Source organism: Salmo salar, chromosome ssa03 (assembly GCF_905237065.1).
Source record: "Salmo salar chromosome ssa03, Ssal_v3.1, whole genome shotgun sequence".
NCBI classification, from domain to species: domain Eukaryota; kingdom Metazoa; phylum Chordata; class Actinopteri; order Salmoniformes; family Salmonidae; genus Salmo; species Salmo salar.
This window is the reverse complement of record NC_059444.1, coordinates 21181657-21207893: the sequence shown is the minus strand read 5'-3', so window position 1 is coordinate 21207893 and position 26237 is coordinate 21181657. Positions and strand designations below refer to the sequence as shown.

The following is a 26237-nucleotide window of genomic DNA, read 5'->3' as shown; positions in this document are numbered from 1 at the left end:
CTCAGGATAGGGCTTACTATCGCTGTGTTAAAGTGTCAATAAAGGGTGCCTCTGATGCCAGAGCCTGCATTAGTGAACATTAATGTTGTCAAAGGCAAACCAAGAGAGAGGGACATGGCTGTCGACCTACTATACATGCTTTGAGACAAGGTATGAGGAGGCTGTTCCCAAGACAAGGTCAAAGGTCAGGGGTGTTGTGACATTTCCTGTCATGGATTAACAAGCGTTGGCTTGCTGTAATCATTGGCTAGCTGGAGAAGTGTTTCCACCATCGTAACTCCATGATTGGAGTTAACGAAAAGGGTGGACAATCAGGATGTAGACTTATGAGACACTCCTTTAACTCCCTCAGTTAGCATGGAGCCAATGCATAATTCTATATACAGTACCAATCAAATGGTTGGACACCTTTTTAAATTTTTTGTATTTTCTACGTTGTAGAATTATAGTGAAGACATCAACTATGGAATCATTTAGTAACCCAAAGTGTTAAACAAAGTAAAAATATATTTTAGATTCTTCAAAGTAGCCACCCTTTTGCCTTGATGACAGCTCTGCACACTCTTGGCATTCTCTCAACCAGCTTCACCTGGAATGCTTTTCCAACAGTCTTGAAGGAGTTCCCACATATGCTGAGCACTTGTTTGCTGCTTTTCCTGCGGTCCAACTCATCCCAAACCATTTCAATTGGGTTGAGGTCCGGTGATTGTCGAGGCCAGGTCATCTGATGCAGCACTCCCATCACTCTCCTTTTTTGTCAAATAGCCCTTACACAGCCTGGAGGTGTGTTGGGTCATTGTCCTGTTGAAAAACAAATGATAGTCCCACTAAGCGCAAAACAGATGGGATGGCGTATCGCTGCAGAATGGTGTGGTAGCCATGCTGGTTAAGTGTGCCTTGAATTCTAAATAAATCACTGCCAGTGTCACCAGCAAAGCACCCCCACACCATAAGACGTCCTCCTCCATGCTTCACGGGGGGAACCACACATGCAGAGATCTTCCGTTCACCTACTCTGCATCTCACAAAGACACGGCGGTTGGAATCAAAAATCTCAAATGTGGACTCATCAGACCAAAGTATAGATTTCCACCGGTCTAATGTCCATTGCTCGTGTTTCTTGGCCCAAGCAAGTCTCTTCTTATAATTGGTATTATTGGTGTCGCAACACAACTGATTGGCTCAAACACATTAAGAAGGAAAGAAATTCCACAAATTAACTTTTAACAAGGCACACCTGTTAATTGAAATGCATTCCAGGTGACTACCTCATGAAGCTGGTTGAGAGAATGCCAAGATTGCAAAGCTGTCATCAAGGCAAAGGGTGGATACTTTGAAGAATCTCATATCAAATATATTTTGATTTGTTACATGATTCCACATGTTATTTCATAGTTTTGATGTCTTCACTATTATTCAACTGTATAGAAAATTGTAAAATTAAAGAAAAACCCTTCGCTATGGGCTAGCACTGGCAGGATTATGGAGAGTCAATTCAATTGTTTCTTCATCTTGCTAGGTAGTTATCCAGCTGTGGCCATCTGGCTAGTAACAAGGGCTTTCTACAAAATAGCAACATTAGAGCAGATCGTTTGGAATCTAGCCCGTAAGCAATACGTACGGATATAGATTGCCAAACAACGCTACTGTCACCTGGTTTGGAGTATTTTAAAAAGGCTGAGTGGCTGATGACTTCCAAGGTCTTTGCTGTGTGAACACGAGAGTACGAAACAATTACAGAATTATTTAATCTGCAGTTATTCTTCAGCTATTTATTTTCTTACCAATAATTTGTGCATGTTAATAGTTTCTTCTGATTTACAATGATTATGGAATGGCTTGTCCTGCACTTTGTCAAAATCCAGAGTGTATTGAGTGAATGTTGGAAAAAGGTCTTGGTTCCTTTCTAAACACAGCAATGTGAATGCAAAGAGAACTCAGACCACAAAATAAGTGAAGTGAACCTGCATAAGAGTTGGGTCCTCATTCAAAGCCAAGGGCAGTGTGAATACAAAGAGAACAGTTCTTTTCGGGGGTTTTTTACACCAGAGGACTGAGATTGGTTCTTTTAAAGAGAACTATATGTGAAAAGTCCAATTCCCCAAAAAGTCCCCATGGAGTGCCAGTCTCAGACCCCCCATTTTGACCTGTTGACGGGGTTAAGTGTTGGCGCTCACCGTCAGCACTCATCAATAACACAGCGTTGATCTCTTCCAGATGCATCGTGGGTCAGGACGGGGACTTATTCATCCGCTCAAACAATGACCATTAGCTGCTCTCAGCTCACTTATAATAGGTTACATCCCAAATGGCACCCTTTTCCCTACAAAATGCACCATAGGGCTCTGGTCGAAAAGTAGTGCACTATGTAGGGAATAGGGTGCCAAATTGACTGTTGTAGCTTAGTTGGCTTATGGTGTTACTCTTTAAGCCATAGCTCTAGCTGATTCTTCTTCATTAAGTGCGTACTGGTGAAGGCCTTGGCCTTATCAGGGGCCCTGTTACTGGATGAGATGAGAAAAGCAGAGCCGTTGAGCGGTCAAGAGAGGGGCTCTGAGGGCATCCCTACTCTGCATCCCAAATGGGACTCTGTTCCCTTATTATTCCACTACTTTTGACCAGGTTCCATAGGGCTCGCGTCAAAAGTAATGCACTACATGGGAAATAGAGTGCCATTTGGGACAAAGCCCTTCTTTACTGGGGGAAACGCTGACCTGGCCTCACAGGATGGGAGGTATTGGACACCTGGGACTTTTTCACGCTGCTCACTTTTAATTGTACAGATTTATTGCAAAAAGCAAGGGAGCTCTTGTTTTCTTTCCTGAGTAGCCCAGTGGCAGGTAGCCCAGTGGCAGGTAGCCCAGTGGCAGGTAGCCTAGTGGTTAGAGCGTTGGGCCAGTAACCGAAAGGTTGCTGGATCGAGTCCCCGAGCTGACAAGGTAAAAATGTGTCGTTCTGAACATGGCAGTTAACCCACTGTTCCCTGGTAGGCCGATATTGTAAATAAGAATTTGTTCTTAACTGACTTGCCTAGTTAAAGGTTCAATTTCAAAAATATAAGTTCCACATGTTGGCTCGTCGCGTTGTGAAACACACTATAATTGCTCAACATTGATAAAGATGAGCTTAGCCAGCTGTATCGCAACGAACAATGCAACTTCCCTTCTACTCAGCTGGCCAGGCCAGTGAATAACAGTACAGTCAGAAGGCATCTAACTGCCACTTGAAGAAAGTCCTAACTTTTAATTCAAAGTGTTATGTTCTCTGGCCAGACAGACACTATGGAGAAAGACTTTGGCATTGTTTAGAACACCATTTGTTACTGTAGGTTTTGCAAACTTTCTCTCGACATGTCTCAAGCTCCTTTTTGGAAGATGTCCCTTTTTCCAAGGAGCTGGCTGGAAAGAGCAGTTACACACATGGCATTTACCTCACTGCAAGAAAAGCAATCTCCTTTCCTACAGTCCAGGCTAGATGTCGCACCACCTACAAACAAGTGCCATGTTCTGCTGGCAGCTTCTCTCTCAAATGGCTACAACTGAGGCCCAGTGTCTCTTTGTGCAGGAAAACAAGCTACTCAGACAGAATGTGTGTTGATTAATGACCCGACGGTAGCGCAGACACCACCTCATAAAAATGTTGTGGAATTGAAAAGCTATTGCTGTCGAGAATCGCCTAGCAACATGAGGGCAATGGCAGCACCTGCATACCCAAAGATCCGTCTCTAAGCTCTGTTCTCTTCTTGAACCGTAGAAATAGAATGCGTAGTGTTCTGTGTCTAGAACACCTTGGCCCATGCTGGGAGTGTGAAGGAACAAACTGGCTCCATGTCCTCTGCTCTCTTGGGACTCCATAGACCTAGTTAATAACCAAACACCCACCAAATGGCTGCAGTTAACCTAAGACCTGGAGAACCAATACACTGCCGCACTACAGTCACCATGTAAACCTAGCTGAAGTTATTTACTGCCGTTTCCTTCTTCCTGTGTCTGCCAAGTGGACCGTATTATCAGCCAGGCTGCGTGGGTTCTACTGGACCTGTTTTGATGTAAGAGTTGGGTGAGATACTGTATTTTTAACAAACATCTCCATAGTGCAGCGGGAAGCACGCCGGGATGCCATTCCGACATTCGGCCATAGATGTTGTCATTGAGCCTTTTCAAACAGCCTCCTTGAAGCGCTTCCTTCTCTGCCGCGACGCGACACAAGTTGTTCCCAGCTAATTGAACACCCACATTGTAAAATAAGCCATGATGTCTGATTAAGTGTTGATTGGCTTGAGAAACTGTTATTGCAGCCCAAACAGGAAAAATATAGCTTCAATGTGATTAAGGGTGATACTGTGTGATTCATGATTCTCATTAACTGTTCTCCCACCAGGCTTAGGAAGTTAGTTGCTCCTATTTCTTCAGACTATACTGAGGTGCTTAATTGGGTGGTGTTCTGTTGAATTAACCAGTAAGCCTAAAGCAATACACATGGCATAGCTCTTAATTCTTTTTATTTGTACTTTTTTTTTTGTCTACTTGGTAAATATTTTCTTAACCAACAGTGCAGTTCAAGAAGAATTAAGGGCTTGTAAGTAAGCATTTCACGGTAAAGTCTACACTTGTTGTTTTCAGGCACATGTGACAAAGTTTGATTTAAGTAGGCCTATTGTTTGTGGAGCCTGTTCTTGTTTTGTCTTTGTTCTATGTTTTCTATGTGAGAATGTTAACACAAGCAGCACATGTAGGCTCGTACAGTAGTTCATGTGAGAACAAACCTTTTCAGGTCTCGCGTATCTGAAAGATGTGGACTGTAGTTGAGGTTTACATTTTTGTTTCAATTTCCTACAGCTTACGTGTAATTTCACTTTGATATAAATGAAAGCTGTAACACAAAGGTTATGTCTAGCCTTTATCCCAGGAAATTATTTATTTTTATACATTTGAATTACTATAGCTCCGTCCCCTCTTACTATTCCATTATATCCCTGTAATTCAATGTACACTATATACACAAGTATGTGGACACCCCTTCAAATTAGTGGATTTGGCTATTTTAGCCACATCCGTTGCTGACAGGTGTATAAAATTAAGCACATAGCCATGCAATCTCCATAGACAAGCATTGGCAGTAGAAGGGCCTTACTGAAGAGCTTAGTGACTTTCAACATGGCACTGTCATACGATTGCCACCTTTCCAATAAGTCAGTTTGTCCAATTTCTGCCCTGCTAGAGCTGCCCCGGTCAACTGGAAGTGCTGTTATTGTGAAGTGGAAACATCTAGGAGCAACAACGGCTCAGCCGCGAAGTGGTAGGCCACACAAGCTCACAGAACAGAATTGCAGAGTGCTGTAGCGCGTAAAAATCGCCTGTTCCGGTTGCAACACTCTCACTACTGAGTTCCAACCTGCCTCTGGAAGCAACGTCAGCACAATAACTGTTTGTCAGGAGCTTCATGAAATGGGTTTCCAAGGCTGAGCAGCGGCACACAAGCCTAAGATCACCATGTACAATGCCAAGCGTCGGCTGGAGTGGTGTAAACTCGTCGCCGTTTGACTCTGGAGCAGTGGAAACGCATTCTCTGGAGTGATGAATCACACTTCACCATCTGGCAGTCTGACGGACAAATCTGGGTTTGGCGGATGCCAGGAGAACGCTACCTGCCCTAATGCATAGTGCCAACTGTAAAGTTTGGTGGTGGAGGAATAATGGTATGGGTCTGTTTTTTTGTGATTTGTCTAGGCTCCTTAGTTCCAGTGAATGGATATCTTAACAGCATACAATGACATTCTAGACAATTCTGTGTTTCCAACTTTGTGGCAACAGTTTGGAAAAGGCCCTTTCCTGTTTCGGCATGACAATGTCCCCGTGCACAAAGCGAGGTCCGTACTGAAATTATTTGTTGAGATTGGTGTGGAAGAACTTGACTGGCCTGCACAGAGCCTTGACCTCAACCCCATCGAACACCTTTGATGAATTGGAACGCCAACTGCGAGCCGGGTCTAATCGCCCAACATCAGTGCCGACCTCACTAATGCTCTTGTGGCTGAAGGGAAGCAATATTCCAACATCTAGTGGAAAAGCCTTCCCAGAAGAGTGGAGGCTGTTAGTCCCCCCTTTTGCTGTTCTAACTCCATATTAATGCCCATAATTTTGGAATGAGATGTTTGACAAGCAGGTGTCCACATACTTTTGGTCATGTAGTGCAGGTCTTACTCAGAAACCTTTCTCCCAGATATTCTCTATAGTTTCCATTAAGTGAAATGGATAGGGGGTTATTACACTCAAACTGCTCCTTCCATTCCAGTCACAATTGTTCTACACTTGAACATGATTCTACATTTCGAGTGGGTTGTACGCTCTCTCTGACGTGTGTGCGTGCGCAAGATATGCGTCAAGTGTGATTGTACTGTAGGTCTACAAGCCATCTGTCAAGACACTGATTTAATAGGTGGATTGGATCGAATTGATGCTTGACTGTTTGTGTGATGTTGACCATGTCTTATAACAAAATGCTATAGACAAGTCATCTCGCCCCTGTCATGCCACAAATCAAACAAAACATAAATTGGGCTAGGCACAGTACGTATCTCTCCAGTGTCCGCATCTCTCCAGTGTCCGCATCTCTCCAGTGTCCGCTACTGACCCTTGTGGGTTGTTTTCACCACATGATTTGAGTCTTGTTATTGCTATTTATTTTCCTATGTTATTTTCCTTGTTTGTAGACTGTGTTTAATCAGCTACTTATGAGGATATTATTGGCCTGGTTGGGCTCATACATATTGGGTGTTGGCTTTAGACCCAGCTGAGCGTTGGGTGTTTTGGGTTATAGATGTTGGCTGTAGGCACAGCGTTGGTTGGTGTTTTGGGTTATAGATGTTGGCTGTAGGCACAGCGTTGGTTGGTGTTATGGGTTATAGATGTTGGCTGTAGACACAGCGTTGGTTGGTGTTTTGGGTTATAGATGTTGGCTGTAGGCACAGCGTTGGTTGGTGTTTTGGGTTATAGATGTTGGCTGTAGGCACAGCGTTGGTTGGTGTTTTGGGTTATAGATGTTGGCTGTAGGCACAGCGTTGGTTGGTGTTATGGGTTATAGATGTTGGCTGTAGGCACAGCGTTGGTTGGTGTTTTGGGTTATAGATGTTGGCTGTAGACACGGCGTTGGTTGGTGTTATGGGTTATAGATGTTGGCTGTAGGCACAGCGTTGGTTGGTGTTATGGGTTGTAGATGTTGGCTGTAGACACGGCGTTGGTTGGTGTTATGGGTTGTAGATGTTGGCTGTAGACACGGCGTTGGTTGGTGTTATGGGTTATAGATGTTGGCTGTAGACACGGCGTTGGTTGGTGTTATGGGTTATAGATGTTGGCTGTAGACACGGCGTTGGTTGGTGTTATGGGTTATAGATGTTGGCTGTAGACACGGCGTTGGTTGGTGTTATGGGTTATAGATGTTGGCTGTAGACACGGCGTTGGTTGGTGTTATGGGTTTCCGGATGTTGGCTATGACAAGGACATGGCGTTTAGTGCTGGTTGTTGACTGCTATGTAGGCCAAGGATCTGGGCCATTTCCTCCACTCGCTGACAGCTCTGCTATCTAGCCTCTAGTATTTACCTGGCATACAGGGTCTAGACAGACAGGTCCAACTGCTGCGGGCCAAGTGTGACACCTGTCTGCTACCAGTTAACCAAAACACCGTGGACTGCTCTAAGAGAAGTAGACATCTCCTGTTTGGGTTGGTTTCATTTGCCATGTCCACTGAGTCTATGTAAGTAAGCCTTGTTCACGCCAGAACGGCCCATAGGGCAGCAGCACGTGTCTGTAGCATGAGGCAGTTTAATGTACAAGTAGACCCCCTGGACTGGACTCTCGTCTACTTGCCATAAACTGTATTTCAGATGGAGATAAGAGGAGATTATTAACTTGATGTTTATGGTATGAATTTGATGATTGCGTCCCAAATGTCACCCTATTCCCCGACTAGTGCGCTACTTTTGACCAAAACCCCATGGGCTTTGTTCAAAAGTAATGCACTACGTAGGGAAAAGGGTGCCATTTGGTTTGTAACCAATAAATCACAGGGATATATCATGAGGCATTGGGAAACTCACTAGAACATGACATTGAAGGATGAAGTGAATTGTAACCGAATGAGTGAAATATGATCAAGACATTGTTATAAAGCACTCCATATGCCTCTATCCATATGTGATTTAGTAGACAGAGTTGAGGACAGTTATAAAGATTTGTTCAGAGTTCATTGCTATGGCCATTGTGTCCATTGTGGTGTTCGCTATCCTTTAGGGATGTGTAAAACCTGTGTTCAAACTGGGTAACAGAGAATTACACACATGCATGCACACTAGGGACGGGATGAAACCACTATCACAATATCTTTTCCATGGCAAAAAAATAAATAAACACGATGCAGGCAACTTTTTGGTCCTATAAAAATCTGTTGTGTGTAAAATTGTGTACTATAGTTTGGAGCATCAATAAAAGTGACTCTTGATGACAACAATGATAGTTTCTAACAACACGGTTGTTTTCATAAAGCAGTGAAGAGGTGCTAAATGTTTTGTTTCCTTGCCATGATACTAACAAGTATCACGATACTGGTACCTTCCTGTCACACGCAGACACACACACACGCATGACATATCAATCATGTGTCTGCAGAACCAAACGTATACGGTCTCTCAGGGCAATCAACAACACATTGAAGTTGAACAGTTAGTGTGTAGTCATCCTCAGGGAAGACCACCCCTGTTGATTGTGTGCGCGCATGCGAGTTATCTTGTGGTGGGGCCAAGTATGTGCTTGTCAACAAATGTAGCAATTAGTACTGGAGGGTTCCTGCTGTGTAGATTGCTTCACCGCACACGCGTGTGAAGTCGCCAAAAACCCTGCTGCAGTTTACTGGTGAACTTTAACCATTCCGTTACCTAGTTGAGGTCAGGAAAGCGCAACTCTGTTCTGATATCGAGGCGGAGTTGCGTATTAATAAGTGGTCGCACGATTTATTAGCAACAAATGGAGTCATCAGTCGACACTAACAATATTCCGCGCGGTGCTGAAATAAATACTTTTTAATAAACTTTTAGCGAATACAACCACCAATTGAATCTCAGCTGATGTAGTACGTCGAGGCCGCTACGTATCCAGACGAGTAACACAAATGGAGAAAAAGTTGGTGGTTGTATTGTTTTAAAAAAAAAAAAAAAAAGTAAAGTAGGTATTTCAGCACCCCACGGAAGGACCGCAGTTGTTCAGGACACACATAGGCACAGGTAAGCGTTTTCAGATTTGACATTTTTACAAGTGTCGACTGATGGTGACTCAATGTTGCTAGCAAAACGCTTGACCAGTTATACTCAATATAAGAGAACGGAGTTGAGCGTTCCTCAGCTATCCATTGACCACAAGCTAGTCTCTCACATACTCGGGGCACTCCACATGCACAATGCAGCAGCACACACAGCAATATAAATAATAGAACGGGCTTGGAACCTTTAACCCTGGCAATTTGACTGGTGAACGCATAGATGCGGTGAAGAGGTCAATCGAACTCGACCAGAACAATGGAATTGCCATTGAGTGGGGGAAAGATTGCGAGTCTCCTCATTGCCCCCAACCAAATTATCATACATTTAGACTGGTTTATATGTATATTTCACATTATGTTGAGGTCAAAATCTGAGTATAATGCTTGTATGGATGTCAAGCCCAGCACATGTTAGTCATCGTTACCAATCAACTGCATTACAGTTAAAATGTACTTTGACTACCATTACCGTATGCTAGCTATGCTAACCAGTTTGTACAAACGGGACTTGAAAAGGGACAACCTGAAAAGGGACAATTTCTACATTTTATGCAGCAAAAACGGCCAAATATATCCAAATCGGACTTAAGTAATTACCTTTAAAGCTTGCAAGAAAGCCATTGTAGTGTAATTGTGCATGTGACGACATTTAAAACGTGAAACTTGTGGGCCTGTTACAATACATAAATCATGATGGATTTGACGAATATCCACTGTTAGATTTGTTGAATATGCCCAAACTCCTTTACAACATCTATTGGTACACTCGCAATGGCTGCCTGGTATTGTATGTTCATTCTAATTATGTTCATTTATGCGGCTCATGCTAGTTCGAAGAAATATAGGTTAAGAGAACTTGGCAACTAATCTGGAACCAGCGCCGCTGCTAACTAGCATAGCTGGTCCCATTGTTGCAAAGAGTTATATGATATTAGAATCCCGTTGTCTTAACCTTTTTGTTTTCTTTAACCGAGGGCTCATGCATTGCATGTATTTTCTGTAATGTCAGTTGAGTTGAATCAACAAATCACAGCACATCTTGAGTACACTTCCTGTTTTTACTTCCTGCTTTGCTCCTATGGGTACACTCGCAATGGCCGCCAGTCCACCATACTATGCCATCATTAACTTGAATGGGGACATGTTCTATTCATTTTATTTCTATGGCAACACATGCAGCCAGGAGCAGAGCGTTTGCTATTTGAACGGTTATTACGGAGACCGCGGTCATTCGGCTGGCCAATTACCATCATAGCTCCGCACAATCAACACTGGTAGTCACTTACCTGGAGATAGAGTGAAACGCAATACAAACAACCTGAGAGACAGTGTTGTGATGTAGTGATTAGTATGTTAGTGCATCATTCTCATCCTTACCCTGGGATGTAACTTACCAGTAGATATTAACATGGATCCTTTATCATAGCCCTGAGAGTGACACATTCTGGAGACTAGGGCCCTAGTCTAAACATCCACACCGTATCCATGTACCCAGTATATAGTGCATTTAGAAAGTATTCAGACCCATCTTGGGTATGACGCTACAAGCGTGGCACACCTGTATTTGGGGAGTTTCCTCTCAAGCTCTGTCAGGTTGGACAGATGGGCTACTCAAGGACATTCAGAGACTTGTCCCGAAGCCACACCTGCATTGTCTTGGCCGTGTGCTTAGGGTTATTGTCCTTTTTGGAAGGTGAACCTTTGCCCCAGTCTGAGGTCCTGAGCACTCTGGAGCAGGTTTTCATCAAGGATCTCTGTTCTTAGCTCTGTTCATCTTTGCCTCGATCCTGACTAGTCTCCCAGTCCCTGCCACTGAAAAACATCCCCACAGCATGATGTTGCCACCACCATGCTTCAACATCGGGATGGTGCCAGGTTTCCTCCAGACGTGATGCTTGGCATTCAGGCCAAAGAGTTTTCAATCTTAGTTTCATCAGACCTGAGAATCTTGTTTCTCATGGTCTGAGAGTACTTTAGGTGCCTTTTGGCAAACTCTAAGCAGGCTGTCATGTGCCTTTTACTGAGGTTTGGCCACTCTACCGTAAAGGCCTGATTGGTGGAGTGCTGCAGAGATGGTTGTCCTTCTGGAAGGTTCTCACATCTCCACAGAGGAACTCTAGAGCTCTTTCAGAGTGACCATCGGGTTCTTGGTAATCTCCCTGGCCCTTCTCCCCCAGTTTGGCCGGGCAGCCAGCTCTAGGAAGAGTCTTGGTGGTTCCAAACTTCTTCCACTTTAAGAATAATGCAAGGCTTCTGTGTTCTTGGGGACGTTCAATGCTGCAGAAATGTTTTGGTACCCTTCCCCAGATCTGTGCCTCGACACAATCCTGTGTGGGAGCTCTACACACAATTCCTTCGACCTCATGGTTTGTTTTTTGCTCTGACTTGCACTGTCAACTGTGGGACCTTTCCAAATCATGTCCAATCATTAAATTTACCACAGGTGGACTCCAAGTTGTAGAAAATCTCAAAGTGGATCATTGGAAACAGAAGCTGAGCTCAATTTCGAGTCTCATGGAAAAGGGTCTGAATACATATAATTAAGGTTTTATTTTTTTATATAAATTTGCAACAATGTTTAAACCTGTTTTTGCTTTGTCATGAATGGGTATTGTGTGTAGATTGAGGGGGGAAACATGATTTAATACGTTTTAGAATAAAGCTGTAACGTAACAAAATGTGGAAAAGGGAAGCGGTCTGAATACTTTACGAATGCACTGTACCTCTGTATAATCACCACCAGATGGATCCCAGAGGGGGCCAGTCTTATTCTATCTTGCATATTATTATGGTGCCCATGGGGACCAGACCGTGGGAATGAGTTTCACTGACTCCACTATATTGGGCACAGTTAAATAAAACAACTACACTTAGGGGTTATTAGAAGGGTTATTGCATAAATATGCACCACGACGCATTTTTACATTTACATTTGAGTCATTTAGCAGACGCTCTTATCCAGAGCGACTTACAGTAGTGAAAGCATACATTTTTTTTCTGTGCTGGCCCCCCTGGGAATCGAACCCACAACCCTGGCGTTGCAAACACCATGCTCTACCAACTGAGCTACAGGGAAGGCTACATGCAAACTCACATCCTTGTCGGTCTTTTATAGAATGTTCTGTCGGGCTACTCTAAACTGACGGTTGACCCCTGGCTGGTTTTACCAGTCATATGGGTCTGTGTTCTCCCCACGTCACAGAGACGTATAATGAGGAATGTTGGTTCAGCTCTGCCGTTATTAATTAGGGTGCTAATGAGATTGAGAGAGGGAGGGACTGTGTCCACATGGCACCCTATTGCCTAAAGTGCACTTCTTTAGGCTAGAGCACTGTGGGCCCTGGTCAAAACTAGTGCGCAATATAGGGGCTAGGGTGCCATTTGGGAAGCACCCAGGGAGGGCCTGTGTTGGATTGGACCTCCCTATGCCCCCTAGGGGTAGTTAGTGTCTCTGCTCTCTGTTCTTATCTCAATGCTATAAAACCACAGGCTCCCAGGCTTTAGCTGCTTTAATACACTGGAACCTACCAGGGCCAGAGTGTTGTGGGTTGTATAAAGCACAATCAGATGTTCCTAAAACCAGGCAATGCAGTGGGCCTATGCCTAACGGAGCCCTATTCCCTATATAGTGCACTACTTTTGACCAGAGCTCTGGTCAAAAGAAGTGCGCTTTACATTGAATAGGGTGCCATTTGGGAAAAAGGCCGTATACCTCCAGTGGACAGATACCGGCAGAGTTGTTGTTGTGCCCTCAAATGCTGCCTGACTCTGTCTCTGTTGTGGCCAGTAGGGGATTGGAGTCAGAGACGGACTACATTTGGTTGCCTTTGGGCCTCTGTTGTACTGCATGGTGAACAAGATCTGTTTCTAATGTGGCTGCCTGCCTGTGTGACTGTTAATGGCATTTTGAACTATTTTGATCCTTCCTCACAGCGCTGAACACACGTGGCCTGGTGGACCTCTTAGTGACGGCTTGGATGTCATATTCAATTAACTGCAGGGGTTCTTGTCCTTGAAATGAATAAGGCCTCCGTACGATAGGAAGCGTGAATCATACAGTAGATAAAATCATTGGTGGGATCCATATCGACTAGAGTCAGACGTCAACTTGAGTTCTTAAGTCGTGTTTCTTTTTCCTCCTTGCTCTCTTTCTCTCTCCTTCTTTCTCTTTTCTCTTTCTCTCTTCTTTCTCTCTCCTTCTTTCTCTCTTCTTTCTCTCTCCTTCTTTCTCTTTTCTCTTTCTCTCTCCTTTCTCTCTTCTTTCTCTCTCCTTCTTTCTCTCTTTCTCTTTCTCTCTCCTTTCTCTCTTCTCTTTCTCTCTCCTTCTTTCTCTCTTCTCTTTCTCTCTCCTTTCTCTCTTCTTTCTCTCTCCTTCTTTCTCTTTTCTCTTTCTCTCTCCTTTCTCTCTTCTTTCTCTCTCCTTCTTTCTCTTTTCTCTTTCTCTCTTCTTTCTCTTTTCTCTTTCTCTCTCCTTTCTCTCTTCTTTCTCTCTCCTTCTTTCTCTCTCTTTCTTTCTGTCTCACATTCTTTCTCGCTCTTTGTCTCTCCTTCCTGACATATTCCCTCCATCTCTCTCTCGCTTCTTCCTGACTGTCTATTACTTCTTCACACCAAGCTTTTCACTATTAGATACAGTACCAGTCAGTAGTTTGGACACACCTACTCATTCAAGGGTTTTTCTTTATTTTTACTATTCTACATTATTGAATAATAGTGAAGACTTAAAACTATGAAATAACACATGGAATCATGTAGTAACCAAACCCTTGAATGAGGTGTCAACTTTTGACTGGTACCTTATGTCTTGCTCCCAGATGCAGTATATGATTTACAAAAGATAAATGTCTGTTGATAATGTAGTGATTCCAGGAAGAGTAGCTTCCACTTCTGCAAATGCTAATGGGGATCCAAATGCATGTAAATGGTCCATAAAGTAATCATTTTTTCCCCGTCTTTCCGTCAGCTGGTGGCGGTGTATGATGAGCAGGAACCTCCCCATGGTGGCGACGGCACCAGCGCCAGCTCAACGGGCACCCAGAGTCCCGACATGTTTGCCACCGAGCTCAACACAAGCAGCATGTCTGCTTTCCAGCCCTACCAGGCCGCCAGCGAGATAGAAGTCACTCCGTCCGCCCTCCGAACTAGTAAGTTCCCAAATCAAACACCTGGGTTACGTAAAACGAGCATGCCTTTCCCGACATGTAGACCAAGGAATCATGCCTGCAACGTTCGACAACGTTTGGCATCAGAACGTTGCGCTGGGTCCAAGGAGCATTAAGCATTGATGGGAATTATGTAGCATACAGATATATCTACTGTGGCTATGCAGATATTTTCCTATGTGGGAGGAATCTAGTGCAGTCAGTTCTTTAGCCACATAAAATGATCACATTAAATGTTTTGGCCCGCTGGTCTTGAGTGGGTACAGAACATCAGGAAGATGCCATTAACTAACATCAGTCTAAGTGGGCTTTTGGTTGGAAACTGTTTTTGAGTGGGAGTACTGTAACAGAATAGCAGTATGTCATCAACAGCAAACAAGACTGTGCCACAGTATATACAAACATTAGTTGTGTGCAGCACAAAAAGAAAAGCAACAAAGTTAAGCTCCATTCATTGTCACCGTTCTTCTCCAAACTATGTCAGAAATCCCAACGGCTTATTTGCTGCTCCACTGAGTCAATGAATGGACCACAACAGAGAGCGGAACCCTGGACAAACTGTAGCTAAGACACTGTTTTAATAAAATACCTCTCCAAGGCACATTCCCATATTCTGACCGATGGGAACGTCTCCACTATGCTGCGGCTCCTCAGTGCTACTTCCAATGGCTCCTCTCCCCTGCATGTCTCCCAGAACATTCAGTGACACATCACCATAGAGTTCTGTTTATGACTAGCACCTTCATCCATACTGGAACACTGAGCAGGAGTCCCATGATGCTGCGCTGTGAAAGCGGGCGCCTGTTCACCAGGAGCGCGAGAGACATGTTCAGAACTATGGTGTCTCTGTCTTAGTCATGGGACAGCATTACAGGGAGGGAGGAGAGAACTCTGTCCTAACAGGTTTGACCATCCGGCCTCCCCAGACTCAAACTCCCAGAGGCCTCTCTGTCTAGCTGCCTACTGGAATCAAATTGCTGTAGACAGCATTCCATTCATTGTCAAGATTATAATTAGGATTATGATCAGACAAAAATATTAGAATAAGAAGTTTACTCTCATATAATTCTCATTTTATTCAGAATCCCTCCCCATCCAGTCTTGTTAGCTGTGTATTCTTCATATTTGAAAACTGGCCAAGAGCCAATTGTCCAAATTATTCTACTGGCAAAATGTCATCTGCCATTAACAACTGTTCCAATTACATAGAGGACCCTGTGCAGATTCATTCAATTTCTACCAGTTTTGCAAGATTTAGTAATATAAAATTAGGCCCTGTTAAAACATTTTTTGTCTGAAGACATTTTATACTGTCAGTTAACTATAGTTAGAGGTTAGAAAGTATATTGCTCTAAAAGGTTATAAATTAGGAACCTGCTTGGTCTGATTATGCTGAAAATGTGTCATTATAGCATATTCACATCTAATCTCAAAAATCCAATTAGTTGACTGACCTGCTTATAGCACAATCTAATGTGAAAGCCCTCCGAAGCTACTCAATCAATCATTAACCCAGGGCTTCCCAAACTAGGGGTCACGGCCACGTGTGCGGTTGGGAGAGAATTTGCGCTTGTTTCACAAAACCTCTGGTAAACGCTAGATGCCGTTGTAATGAAGAGGTTTCTGTTTTCTTCCTACAAATGTCTCTATCCTTTGAATGGTTTAAGCTACAAAATATATTATGACCCCATCACCAAAAAATGACTGTCAGGAACACGTAGGTACATAATGTTTCCCTCTACGATGCCCACAAGCCGTTAGAACCAAGTGGACAAGACCAGGCACTAAATTAGACAGGGGGGGGAAAGAACATCATCAATGTTCTTTTCTACACAGAATATAATACATTATTGCCTGATGATCTGAACTTCCCAATACCTTTCTGATGCATTTCAGTCACTTCAAACCATACTTCCTTCAGATTGAAATACTGTGGGACTGATTTGTAATGTCATAGCCCAAATAACAAAAGTAAACATTGGCCGTTGATTACATACCTTTTTTTACATAGTGGGGTCACAGATTTTTTTTTTGTTGTATGAAAATGGGGTCGAGGGTCAAAAGTTTTGGAACCCCTGCACAATTTTTTAACATTTATTTAATGTAACCTTTATTTAACTAGGCAAGTCGGCCTACACCAACCTCCGATAAATCCTGAGCATAGGCATAATAGTGGGCTCCAGAACACCAATTTACAGCTGATAGTGAACTCTGAATTCAAAATTTTGTTATTTCTGTTGCTGATGTGTGTATTGACGCAACAGTGGGTACCCAGACTGTAATGGCTTTATAAGAGAGAATCACCCACGCTGCTCAGGTTCACATTAAGAATGGACTAATTACTACTGTGAGAAGGGAATTGGCAAGAACTTCTGCTGAGCATCATAGTCTGTTTGAGTTGGACTACTACACACCAACAGATTGAAACATGTGTCCTTGCTGAAACTAAGGTCCTGATTAGGACCAATACACAAACCTAATAAAATGACATGAAGAGGACATCAATATGGAGGAGCCTGGAGAGAAGGTCAACTGAATGAAACCCAGCTGTTTGCTGGAGCGATGGGCCAAAGTAAGGAAGTACATACTTTCCCAAATAAACTCATTTTGACCTTCTCTGCTGTCTCCCTCTCTCTTTCCTTCACCATCTCGCACGGTCTCTTGCTCTCCTCCAGATATGCCCCTCCATGTGCGTCGCAGCAGTGATCCAGCACTGGCGATGGTCAACGGGCCATTCAGCGACCCCCGTGTGACCCTGCCGCCAGAGGAGCCGTCCAGGAAGAACCCCACCCGCTGGTCCACCACAGCTGGCTTCCTCAAACCACGGCACTCTGTTGGAGGCACCAGCATTGACGCCAACAGCCTGGAGAGAAAGGTTGCCAACGATCATACAACTCCCCTGTACACGATCTAAAGCAGGGGTGGGCAAACTATGGCCATTCAATCTGACCCGCAGGAGGTTTGAGTAAAAAACGGATAATTATTTTGGGTTAAACAACTCCAGTCCACTCTTGAACGTCTACAACTAGATGGAAAGTATGTTAAATTATAATGGCCCTTTTATATTTTCAAATAACTAGCCTTTTTTTTCTGGCCAGCAAATGTATTTTGAAAGAAATCAGTGCGGCCCTCAATTTCGAAATCCCGACATGGCCCTCAAAGTCAATAAATTGCCCACCCCTGATCTACAGTGTATGACATTAGCTACTTGTGTCCTCTCTAATGCTCTCCCCTAAGTGTACTGGATGTAGACGTACTTAGCAAGGGCCCCCCACACTATATATTACTCATATCTGTCAGTTTGTGTTATAAAACTCAACTATGTTTATAGCCTTTATCTTTAAAGGGATACTTTGGGATTATGTAAATGAAACCCTCTACTTCCCCAAAGGCAGATGAACCCGTGGATACCATTTTTATGTCTTTGTGTGCAGTTTGACGTAAGTCGCTTACTAGCTCTAGCGCAATTGCTAGCTAGCGTTAACACAATGACTGGAAGTCTATGGTATCTGCTACCTCCCTTCATACTGGACATACAAATAAAGTGATATGCACGAGTTCATCTTACACTGGGGAAGTACATAAAGGGCCTCATTGCCAACATTCTGAAGTATCCCTTTAAGGGCTGGTTTCCCAGACCCAGGTTAAGCCTAGTGTATAGTAGGACTAGGGATAATCTGTGTCTGGGAAACCAGCCCTAAGATTCTTCTTTGTTCCTTTGTCCAGGGTAAGGTTGTGGACACGTACCGTAGTCTCCCCCGTGACTCAGGGACCTGGGCAAACCAGAGAGAGTTCCAGAGAGAGACGGCCCGTTCCTCCCTGAGCGCCAACCACCCCATGGTAGACCGCTGGCTGGAGAGACAGGAGCAGGTAGCACCACACACTGTACTGTACATGCAAACCTGGTCACATTACATATATTTGAGTCATTTAGAAGACTGTATTATCCAGAGCGGGGGGCCCTTGCTAAGTACGTCCCTCGCTCTCTGCGCTCTCTGCGCCCTCGCCCTCTCTGCTCCCTCTGCGCTTTCGCTCTCTGCTCCCTCTGCGCTTTCGCTCTCTGCTCCCTCTGCGCTTTCGCTCTCTGCTCCCTCTGCGCCCCTCGCTCTCTGCGCTTTCGCTCTCTGCTCCCTCTGCGCCCCTCGCTCTCTGCACCCTCGCTCTCTGCACCCTCTGCGCCCCTCGGTCTCTGCGCTCCTCGCTCTCTGCACCCTCTGCGCCCCTCGGTCTCTGCGCTCCTCGCTCTCTGCACCCTCGCTCTCTGCACCCTCTGCGCCCCTCGGTCTCTGCGCCCTTGCTCCCTGCTCCCTTTGCGCACCTCAACCTCGCTCTCTGCGCCCCTCGGTCTCTGCGCCCCTCGGTCTCTGCGCCCCTCGGTCTCTGCGTACCTCGCTGCTCCGCTCTCTCTCTATGCCCTCGCCTCTCTCTCTCTCCTCCATGTAAACCATGGCATTAGCTGACAGAATGAGTTCAGAAGTTAATCTGTCTGTGGGCGCTGGACTGACTGAGCTGCTCTGCTGTGGAGAAGCTGCATTGACGACAACTGGTGGGTCTTTGTCCAAAATGGCACCTTATTCCATATGGTGGACTACTTTTGACCAGCTCTGGTTGAAAGTAATGCACTATGTAGTGAATAGGGTGCTATTAAGGACATAAGCCGGAAGTTCATAGCCTAGGATGTTTCTCATTATAGTGATCATTATGCAACTTCTTTCTTCCGACCGTTCATTTATTTTGTCAGCGCCATGAGATATGAGCTGATATTAAAAGGACATGTGGAGCCATGAAAGATTTAGTCACTCCATTAATCAGACTGAATTGGAGAGGCATCTCCCAACAGATGTTGTCTGTATTGTATAGGGCTGTAGCCATCACCGTGAAGGGTCAGTGATTGTATCACAAATGGTACCCTATGTCCTATATAGTGCACTTCTTTTGACCAGAGCCTTATGGGCCCTGTCTAAGGTAGTGCACTATATAGGGAAAAGGCTGCCATTTGGGAAGCATGAAGTGGCTCTGCTTTGTCTCACTGCTGTAAGTGCTTGTTCAGATTTTTTCAGATGGAGGGATGTTGAAAGTTGGGAAAAATGTCTTGTTTGTCCAGTGATGGAACTCCGTGAAAGTCATTGAGGTTCTGTGAATGCTCTGAAAACTCAAACTGAGTTTGTGATGTGAATCCTGAAATGTTATCGCCTTCATCCGCTCTGGCAACAGGTACTGTTGCTGTGGCAACATGAGAGCGCAGAGATGTGTGTGTTCATAAATCTGTCATGTGTTTTAATGAGCCACAGCTAGCAGTGCAGAAGCAGGGTGTAATGACCACTTCTCTTGCCAATCTGAAGGACTACATGGGCGACAGTGTGTAAAAAAACACTTTGTAGGCTCTGTTTTTGTATGCTTGAATACACTTCTAGGTAATGACCGACCACTTCTCACAGCAGACAGATTATCACACAGCCAATCTGATGGGGGATCGCTTGGATGACAGTGTGGAGAAAACACTATGGTTGTGTCCTAAATGACACCCTATTCTCTATAGAGTGTACTACTTCTGACCAGGACCTATAGGGCTTCAATACACTTTTTGATATGCTTGAATACACTTACTATCTATAAAGTTTTGGTGCATATACATTCTTGTGTGTGAGTGTCTGGCTCAACATAGATGTAGCGGAGACTGAGACTTTCAATTCAATTAAAAAATGACATTGAACACCATCATGCAATGTGAACTGTCTCTTTGGCCGGAGTATTGCAGTAACAGCCAGTCCCCACACACACACACACACACACACACACACACACACCTGCAGATGAAAGAAGAGATGCCTGTACCCTCCCTTATCTTGTTCGCTGCTGTAATTGGAATTCTTTAGAAATGAATAATATAAGGAATAGGCTTTGGCCAGGCCTCAATTCTCACTTGTATCAGTATTGCCTGAGGTTAGCATGGATGTGCTTGGTTGCCCCTGGCTGTATACGCTTCACGCAGCTCCTGAATGAATGTTACACATGCAATCCATGTCAGGCGAAAAAAGATAGCACCACCGTTCCATGGATTTACCTTGAATCATCATTCTGTCCGGTTTGTCCTTGTCCGTTAGACCATTGTGTGTATCCATGTCCTTTGTCATGGTTGGACTTGGTTTAGTGATCGGTGCATTGGTTAACCACAGGGGAGATGAGAAGCCTGTTTCACACAGCCGTACAAACAGTAGGTTAATCATCACTGCTGGCTAACTACATGCAGTAGAAACTGCTAGCTAGGGTTCCTTCAGCGCTCCCTGATGTCCTGCACACTACAACAAAGATGAGGAAGTCCCTCAGGTGGCACTGGTGCAGAACGGAAGCCTACAGTCACCTGGTTTAGTATGATAAATCATGTGAAGCTAGGCCGTGGAGCCATAAATCATGGCTAATGGAGCTGCTTCAGGAGGATGTGCTGCTGGCTTCCTGGTAGCTAGTGGTGGAGGTGTTGGTATGAGCCTTAATAAGACAGTTGAGGGTGATTGGTCGACTTCTTGTCTTGGCCACTGGGGACCACAGCTCCATAAGCCCATACAGATACTAGAGAGGTACTAGAGTTCTTCTCCGTACGCCCATAGAGGCCAGGGCTCTTCTCCGTACCAGTAGGTGCTGCTGTGGCCTCAGGATTGGGGAGAAGTACTTAATGGGGGAGTGGTATTATTTGTTCTAGGTTACTCTCTCTGTCTGACTCTCTTTTTCCTTCTTACGCTCTCGCTCTCTATACTCTCTCTCTCCTCCGTGCTACATCTCAACCCTTGCTTTTCTCTCAGAGAACCTCTCATTCGCTTGCTCCTCTTCCCCACTCCTACCCTCATCTCTGTGTGGTCTCCATGGCTGCACCGACCGTACTAGCATCTCGCTGTCGTTCTGTCTCATCTTTCTCCTCTCCCTGTGAGCTTTGTTCTCTTTTGTTTTAATGTGACACCCCTGCTGAGCGAGATGGGAGGTCCAAGGCTGGTCTCTCCCTCAGGGTCCACTTCTAGCTGAGAAAGACACCTGGGAATTTCTCCCTCCCAGAGGCATTGTGCATATTGTCGCGGCATTCAACCCCACAACACGCTAATTACAACACTAATTAAACCCCCAGCGATCAATACACGGTTAAAGATTTCCAGAAACCATTCTTCAGATTTGTGATTATCAATACCTGAATGAGAGGAGAACAGGACACTGTTAAATGTGAACAGGGGAACGAGAGCAGGTGAACAGGACACTGTTAAATGTGAACAGGGGAACGAGAGCAGGAGAACAGGACACTGTTAAATGTGAACAGGGGAACGAGAGCAGGAGAACAGGACACTGTTAAATGTGAACAGGGGAACGAGAGCAGGAGAACAGGACACTGTTAAATGTGAACAGGGGAACGAGAGCAGGAGAACAGGACACTGTTAAATGTGAACAGGGGAACGAGAGCAGGAGAACAGGACACTGTTAAATGTGAACAGGGGAACGAGAGCAGGTGAACAGGACACTGTTAAATGTGAACAGGGGAACGAGAGCAGGAGAACAGGACACTGTTAAATGTGAACAGGGGAACGAGAGCAGGAGAACAGGACACTGTTAAATGTGAACAGGGGAACGAGAGCAGGTGAACAGGACACTGTTAAATGTGAACAGGGGAACGAGAGCAGGTGAACAGGACACTGTTAAATGTGAACAGGGGAACGAGAGCAGGAGAACAGGACACTGTTAAATGTGAACAGGGGAACGAGAGCAGGTGAACAGGACACTGTTAAATGTGAACAGGGGAACGAGAGCAGGTGAACAGGACACTGTTAAATGTGAACAGGGGAACGAGAGCAGGAGAACAGGACACTGTTAAATGTGAACAGGGGAACGAGAGCAGGTGAACAGGACACTGTTAAATGTGAACAGGGGAACGAGAGCAGGTGAACAGGACACTGTTAAATGTGAACAGGGGAACGAGAGCAGGAGAACAGGACACTGTTAAATGTGAACAGGGGAACGAGAGCAGGAGAACAGGACACTGTTAAACGTGAACAGGGGAACGAGAGCAGGAGAACAGGACACTGTTAAATGTGAACAGGGGAACGAGAGATGTCCTTTATCCTTTTATGTTTTATCATTGTTTTACACATGAGTAGCGCTATCAAAGGTAGCGCCAGAATGCATCTGGATCATTAGAACTAATACCCACTTTGACACGATGCAGTGCCCTGGCATGATACCACTTAGTATGGGCCCCTGACTGTGTAACACAAATATAAAAACTGTGCTTGCCGTTCTGTCCTTCTGATTTCCATTTTTACAAGAGCATTACCAGTCGTCAGACTGTCTCCCCCCCACAGACGGGACGAGCCCAGTGATATCTGTATCCATCCCAAATTCAACCCGCAAATGCTGGTTTGTATCCCAAATGGCACCCTATTCCCTTTAGAGTGCACTACTTTTGACCAGGACCCATAGGGCTATGGAGGGGTAGATGTCTGAGGGGGGGCTGCTGCTGCTGAGGTTAAAGAGCTGCTGTCGTACCTTCACCACGGTGTAGTGAAGGTAGAGGTGTAGTCAATAAACAGCATCCCTCTTGTCCTGGTTGAGGGCGGTGTGCAGTGCGTAGGCGATTGCGTCGTCTGGATCTGTCGGGCGGTAGGCGAATTGGAGAGGGTGGAGCGTGTCAGGGAGGATGGAGGTAATGTGGTCTTTGACTAGCCTCTTCAAGTACTTCATGATGACCGAAGTGAGTGCTACGGTCGGTACTCGTACAGTTACATTTCCATTCTTGGGCACGGGGATGATGGTAAACATCTTGAAGCAGGTGGAGACAACGGCCAGAGCTAGAGAGAGATTGAAAATGTCCCAAATCACAATACCTAACTGGTCTGCACATGTTCCAAGGGCGTGGCTAGGGATGCCGTCTTGGCCGGCAGGCTTGCGAGGGTTAAGATGCTTGAATGACTTCCATATGTTCTCCGTGGAGACCGTAAGCACGTAGCCCTCGTTGTCTTCAGGGGCTCTCCTCGGCAGATCAGTCGTTTTTGTTCGAAGCGTGAGAAAAAGGTGCTTCGCTCGTCTAGTAGGGCGGCATTGATGTCCACGGTGTGACTGGCTTTCTTTTTGTAGTCTGTGATCGTTAGAAGCCTTGCCACATATGCTGAATTGTCTTGGAGTAGGAGTGCTGATCAAGGATCCGAGCCCCCCTGTCTATGTATTCGCTACATTCTAAAAGGCACGTCTGACCCTAAATCCTAGCACTCTGAGTCTTTATGGACTGTTTGATGCTACAGCAGAACAGAACCAACTCTATTGAAAAGTGGTGGTGAGTCACAAAGGTGAAATTCCTTCATTTTTAAACAAAGCAGTTGGTACCATTTTAAGCATACTATCATAACCTAGGATTAAAGTGACACCACCAGCCTTCTCTCTAATGAGGAATAAAGCTGTAGTTTCTATCTTCTGCTAGCTCAGACTGCCATGTACCTTCCCTGCTAGCTCATAGACTGCCATGTACCTTCCCTGCTAGCTCATAGACTGCCATGTACCTTCCCTGCTAGCTCATAGACTGCCATGTACCTTCCCTGCTAGCTCATAGACTGCCATGTACCTTCCCTGCTAGCTCAGACTGCCATGTACCTTCCCTGCTAGCTCAGACTGCCATGTACCTTCCCTGCTAGCTCAGACTGCCATGTATCTTCCCTGCTAGCTCATAGACTGCCATGTACCTTCCCTGCTAGCTCATAGACTGCCATGTGTCTTCCCTGCTAGCTCATGACTGCCATGTGCCTTCCCTGCTAGCTCATAGACTGCCATGTACCTTCCCTGCTAGCTCAGACTGCCATGTACCTTCCCTGCTAGCTCAGACTGCCATGTACCTTCCCTGCTAGCTCAGACTGCCATGTACCTTCCCTGCTAGCTCAGACTGCCATGTGCCTTCCCTGCTAGCTCAGACTGCCATGTGTCTTCCCTGCTAGCTCAGACTGCCATGTGTCTTCCCTGCTAGCTCAGACTGCCATGTGTCTTCCCTGCTAGCTCAGACTGCCATGTGTCTTCCCTGCTAGCTCAGACTGCCATGTGTCTTCCCTGCTAGCTCAGACTGCCATGTGTCTTCCCTGCTAGCTCAGACTGCCATGTGTCTTCCCTGCTAGCTCATAGACTGCCATGTGTCTTCCCTGCTAGCTCATAGACTGCCATGTGTCTTCCCTGCTAGCTCAGACTTCCATGTATCTTCCCTGCTAGCTCAGACTGCCATGTACCTTCCCTGCTAGCTCAGACTGCCATGTACCTTCCCTGCTAGCTCAGACTGCCATGTACCTTCCCTGCTAGCTCAGACTGCCATGTGCCTTCCCTGCTAGCTCAGACTGCCATGTGCCTTCCCTGCTAGCTCAGACTGCCATGTACCTTCCCTGCTAGCTCAGACTGCCATGTACCTTCCCTGCTAGCTCAGACTGCCATGTACCTTCCCTGCTAGCTCAGACTTCCATGTACCTTCCCTGCTAGCTCAGACTGCCATGTACCTTCCCTGCTAGCTCAGACTGCCATGTACCTTCCCTGCTAGCTCAGACTGCCATGTGTCTTCCCTGCTAGCTCATAGACTGCCATGTGTCTTCCCTGCTCGCTCATAGACTGCCATGTACCTTCCCTGCTAGCTCATAGACCGCCATGTACCTTCCCTGCTAGCTCATAGACTGCCATGTGTCTTCCCTGCTCGCTCATAGACTGCCATGTGTCTTCCCTGCTCGCTCATAGACTGCCATGTGTCTTCCCTGCTCGCTCATAGACTGCCATGTGTCTTCCCTGCTCGCTCATAGACTGCCATGTGTCTTCCCTGCTCGCTCATAGACTGCCATGTGTCTTCCCTGCTCGCTCATAGACTGCCATGTGTCTTCCCTGCTCGCTCATAGACTGCCATGTGTCTTCCCTGCTCGCTCATAGACTGCCATGTGTCTTCCCTGCTCGCTCATAGACTGCCATGTGTCTTCCCTGCTCGCTCATAGACTGCCATGTGTCTTCCCTGCTAGCTCATAGACTGCCATGTGTCTTCCCTGCTCGCTCAGACTGCCATGTACCTTCCCTGCTCGCTCATAGACTGCCATGTTCTTCCCTGCTCGCTCCAAGACTGCCGTCTCACAGGACTAGTTGTGTGGGTAATAGGCCTCTTGTGAAAATGTGTTTGCTTTTTCTTTCTTGCGATCCCCCCCAGCTTTCAGTTGTCACCATTTATGTAGGTCTCTTATTAACCTGACATTTTTGTTTTATGTAACATTTTATTTAACAAGTCAGTTAAGAACAAATTCTTATTTACAATGACGGCCTAACCCGGACGATGCTGGGCCAATTGTGCGCCTCCTTATGGGACTCCCAATCACGGCCAGTTGTGATACAGCCTGGATGGAACCAGGGTCTGTAGGGACGCCTCTAGAACTGAGATGCAGTGCCTTAGACCGCTGCGCCACTCGGGAGCTTGTTCCTGCCTGTAACACAATGTTACTCTGATATACCACTGCAATCGACCTTTAGCAAGTGCTTTATGTTAACCAACTAACACTGAAGTGACCTTCGCTGCTTTATGGCTAACCTGTAGATTAATTTCTTAAACATGCAGGGGCAATTTCTGTTGCAGAGATCAGCTAGATTCAGCCACGGGACAATTTCTTTCTTGAGCGGATTGTCGGGGGGCTGGAACATAATTACAAATCATTTGTAGACTGTAAATTGACCATAAGAAGCCCAAACATATGTTTGACTAAAACATAGTTTCAAACCTTGTTTACATTTGTATA

At 45.4% G+C, this 26237-nt stretch overlaps 1 protein-coding gene across 1 annotated transcript in view; it reads left to right on the top strand.

The window, feature by feature from the left end:
* LOC106599503 (partitioning defective 3 homolog) overlaps nucleotides 1-26237 on the top strand; it is a 248508-nt gene that overhangs the window by 99238 nt on the left and 123033 nt on the right. The window contains 3 exon segments of the mRNA XM_014190776.2: nucleotides 14274-14454; nucleotides 17148-17347; nucleotides 18199-18342. Of these exon segments, the coding sequence (XP_014046251.2) occupies nucleotides 14274-14454; nucleotides 17148-17347; nucleotides 18199-18342 (525 nt within the window).